The 4344-nt window shown below is 60.5% G+C and overlaps 1 protein-coding gene across 1 annotated transcript in view; it reads left to right on the top strand.

Annotated features, from left to right (window-relative positions):
• SLC29A4 (solute carrier family 29 (equilibrative nucleoside transporter), member 4) overlaps window positions 1-211 on the top strand; it is a 10375-nt gene extending 10164 nt beyond the window's left edge. The window contains exon 11 of the mRNA XM_010845797.1: window positions 60-211. Within this exon, the coding sequence (XP_010844099.1) occupies window positions 60-211 (152 nt within the window). The remainder of the gene's footprint in view (window positions 1-59) is intronic.
• Window positions 212-4344: the final 4133 nt, after the last annotated feature.

The following is a 4344-nucleotide window of genomic DNA, read 5'->3' as shown; positions in this document are numbered from 1 at the left end:
TGCAGGCGTGGCCCGCCGCCCCCCAGGGGCCCCGACCCCCGCCCGCTGAGTCCCGGTCCTGACCGCAGGGAACACCATGACCGTGTCCTACATGACGGGGCTGACGCTGGGCTCGGCCGTGGCCTACTGCACCTACAGCCTCACGCGGGACGCCCACCAGAGCTGCCTGCGCCCCTCCGCCGCCAACGCCTCCTTTCCTGCCGGCCTCTGAGCCCCGCCCAGGGAGGGCCGCCGGGGCCCCCTCCCCACCCCTGCCTGCAGTGCCTGGGGGCGCCCAGCCGCCTCCCTGTGCCAGAAACCACCACCTCCTGGCGCTCCGGCCCCAGGGCTCCGCCCCGCTCTCGGAGGCCTGGACGCGCCGCCCCGGATGCGGCTGTGCTCCGCGCTCCGTCTCACGCCTGCCCTCGCCCCCCGCCCGTGTCCGCCCGGCCCCGCTCTCTTGGGTCACTCACAGCCGTCCCCGCCCGGGAGAGCAGACCGCCAGCCCGTGTCCCCTCCTGGGTCCTCTCTGAGGGCCCCACGGCCCTGACCCCACCGTCCGCGGCACCTCCCCCTCCACTGGGGACCCCACTCCCACAGGCCTCCCCCCACACCCCCGCTACGAGGGGCCTGCAGCCTGGGTGCGCCCACCCCGCGCCAGCACCACCCATGCACCCTAGTACCCCCCTGACGCCGCAGGCCTGGGGGTCTGTCTGCCCAGGGAGCCCGGTCGACCTCCCTGTTTCCTCCAGCCGCCTGTGATACAGGAGGAGACAGTTTGAGAGCCACGACCAGGGCCCATAGCCTGGCTGGAGTCACACCCCACGACCTAGCCTTGAGCCCTGTCCTGGGGGGGGTGGAACAGACGTGCCCAGGGGTGCCTGGCAAATAGAAGGGGGGGGGGTCCCTCCAGAGCTCCAGGCTGGCTCAGCACCCCGAGCTGGGGGGATTCCCGGGGCATCCTGCCAGCGGCGGGCTTCTCCAGGGGCAAGACAGGTGCCCTCCCACCCCCTCTGGGTCCCGTCCACCCGTCGGTCCACTGACTGTACCGCACTGGCCATTAAAGATGAAGGCAGAGCCTCTGCCCCACCAACGCCTGGAAATCACGTTTGTGCCACCGCCGTCTCTGCCCGCCGGGGTGGGAGGAGGGGTCCTGGTGGGGCAAGGCTGGCGGTGACTGGGACCAGTCTTCCCCCCACGCACGTGGCGGGCCCAGGACGGAGCTGTGAGGAGGGGCGCGGACAGGATGCGCGTGGGCTTTCAAGGGCGGCCCACTGGAAACGGGGGAGGAGAAGGGACGGCAGCTCGGCCCTGTCGTCCAGGGTCAGAGCGAGGAAGCGGGCTGGGGGGCGTTCTGGGGTCGGGTCTCGGCTCTGTCGCTGACAGACTGTGATTGGAGCAGATTCCTCCGCTGTCCTGTGTCTCAGTCTCCCCGAAAACCGGGTCGGTGTACTCTCTGATGTGGGCGCATGGGAGGAGGGTTGGGGAGGCGGGGACCTGGCCGAGCCCACGCGGGGCGTTGCCACAGGGGCAGCTCCTCGGGGCTCCGGGGAGGAGAGGGGAAGAGGTGGAGGGATGGGGGGCGGGGAGCGCGCACCAGCCCGTGACTCAGTTTCTCTAAAGCCCGAGGACCGTCCTAGATGGAGGAGCCCATCCCAGGCTCTGCAGACGCTGAGCTGGCTGCCTTCGCCATCGGCACACTGTACCCTCCACGCACCGCCCTCAAACAGCAAAGCCATCCGTGTCCCATGCACGCCTGGGGCGCTGGGGCGCTGGGCGGGTGCCCATTGGGTCCGGCCTGAGCTTCCCAGTGCCGGGGTTGTGGGGGAAGCGGGGCAGGGCGGGGCGGGGTCAGCGCCAAGACCCTGGCGCAGCATCCCCCGAACCCCCGGCAAGAGTGCGGCTCCTCCATCTCGCGCCGGCTCAGGGCCCCGCAGACCGTCAGCACCCTCGTTATCTCTTCCAGAGTGGATGCAGCTGGGAGCATTCAGCTCCATAGGTTTTTGTTAGGTTTTTTGGCAGCGCGGGGTCGTTTGTTGCAGTTCAGCTCCGTTGCTGCGCGTGGACCTTCTACAATTGCAGGGCCTACTCTAGTTGCAGTGCGCAGGTTTCTTGTTGCAGAGCAGGGGCTCATTAGTTGTGGAGCGTTGGCTTAGTTGCCCCGAGGCATGTGGGATCTAGTTCCCTGGCCAGGGATCGAACCTGCGTCCCTTGAATTGCAAGGCGGATTTTTAACCACTGGGCCACCAAGGAAGTCTCTAAGGTAATTATCCATATTTTCTTATAGCCCTCTTGCTAATTGCTTGGGAGTTGCATTTTATAGGTCTCTTTTTTAAACTTTCTTTTGTTCTCTTATGATATGACGCCTGTTTTTAATGTTTGTATTCCTTTTTGTGTATTATAGATTTTGGGTGCTTTTTTTTCAGTTTTAACATTTTTATTGAAGTATAGTTGACTTGCAGTGTTAATTTCTGCTGTACAGCAAAGCAATTCAGTTAATATCTTTTAACATATTCTTTCCATTATAATCATAGAATATTGAAGTTACCTGTGCTGTGCAGTAGGACCTTGTCACTTATCCATTCTCTATATAAAAGCTTACATCTGCTGACCCCAACCTGCCACTCCATCCCTCCCCACTTGGCAACCATCAGTCTGTTGTCTGTGATTGTTTCATTTGTGTCATATTTCAGATTCCACGTCATACCGTATGATATTTCTGTTCCTGAGTTCACTTAGTATAATACTCTCTGGTTACAAATGGCGTTATTTCATTTTTTTACGCTTGAGCAGCATTCCCCTGCATGTATGGACCACACTGTTATTCATTCATCTGTCGATGGACACGTAGCTTGTTTCCCCGTCTTGGCTGTTGTGAACAGTGCTACTATGAATGTAGGCGTGCGTGTGTCTTTTTGAATTCTATGGTTTTGTCTCAATCTGTGCCCCGGAGTGGAATTGCTGCCTGTGTGGTGTGTGCCCCCTGGTGAGTGAGACTGGCCTGAGGCTGCAGCCGGCTTCCTGGAGGGCAGGGCCAGAGGCTGGCACCAGGGAGCTAGGCTCTGTGCTGGCCTCGGGTCTACAAGCCGCCTGTCTGCTGATGGGTGGGGCTGCATCCCCCACCCAGTTAGTTGTTCGGGAGGCAGTATCCTAACACTGGGGCCTACAGGCTGTTGGGTAGGACCAGCTCTTGGAGGGGGTGCCCCGCAGCTGTGCAGCTGTGCACACCAGCATCCACATGGTTGGAGTGCCCAAGAATGGCTGCTGCCCGCGTCTGTGTCCCCAGGGTGAGCCATAACTGCCCACCCCCTGCGTCTCCAGGAGACCTCCCCCGCCCCAGGACCTGGGAGACCTGGCCAATCTCCCATCAAGGTATGGCTTTCGCCCCCGAGGCCTGGAGCACAAGAGATTCCGTGTGTGCCCTTTAAGGGTGAAGTTTTTCCCCCTAGCCCTGTGGAACTCCCAAAATTAAGCCTTGCTGGCCTTCAAAGCCAGATGCTGGGGGGCGTGTCTGCCCAGAGTAGGACCCCGAGCAGGGGAGCCTGGTGTCCGGCTCAGAGGCTCACTCCTGCAGAAGTCCTTCTTCTCCAGTGTGCGGCTCAGCCCCTGGGGGTGTCCACCCCTCCTGTCTCACTGTGGTTCCTTCTTTACGTCTTCAGTTGCAGATCTTTCTGGTAGGTCCTGGTCCTTTCACTGATGACTGTTCCGCAGAGCTGTGATGTTGGTGTGCTCACGGGTCCTTATGCTCTACCGTCTTGGCCCACTCCAGCCTGGCTGGGAGAACTCTGCACCGACGGACACAGGCCAGCCTCCGCCCGGTAGCCACTGACTGTGTCTGCTGAGCAGCGTCAGCGAGGACAGCGTCGGTGAGGCTAGGGAACTTTCCATTTCCGCTAGACTGGCTCGCCCGCCAACAATCGCAGGCAGCCGCTGGCTGCTCTCCTCCTCCTGGAAATGTCAGCCTCCCTCCAGGAGCTGCATCCCAACACCAGGCCCACCCCAGCCCCTGAAATGAACCACGCCAGACAACCGTACTTTTCCAATTATAGCTTTTTCTTTTTTCTTTTTTTTTTTATGAAAAAGATCACACAGAATTCGCCAACAAACAAAATTCCAAAAGAAACTTAAAAAAAAAAAAGGAAAACAATAATTCCCCCAAAAAACAAAACCGAAGTCTGGCTTTTCCTTCCCTTAAGATTGTCTGGACGAGGCCTCCCGTCCCCTGGAAGGCGCGGGGGCGGCTAAGTGCTTTCGTGGGCTGAGCGGGGCCATCTGCCCTTTCAGCCTCTGCTCTCCCTAGGTCCTTCTCCATCGTGGGGGCGAGTACAGTACACCTGGGCTGGGGGCGGGTGGGGGGGGTGCGTG

The sequence above is a fragment of the Bison bison genome, unplaced genomic scaffold (assembly GCF_000754665.1).
Source record: "Bison bison bison isolate TAMUID 2011002044 unplaced genomic scaffold, Bison_UMD1.0 scf7180017864223, whole genome shotgun sequence".
In the NCBI taxonomy this organism is placed as follows: domain Eukaryota; kingdom Metazoa; phylum Chordata; class Mammalia; order Artiodactyla; family Bovidae; genus Bison; species Bison bison.
This window is presented reverse-complemented; position numbering and strand designations above follow the sequence as displayed.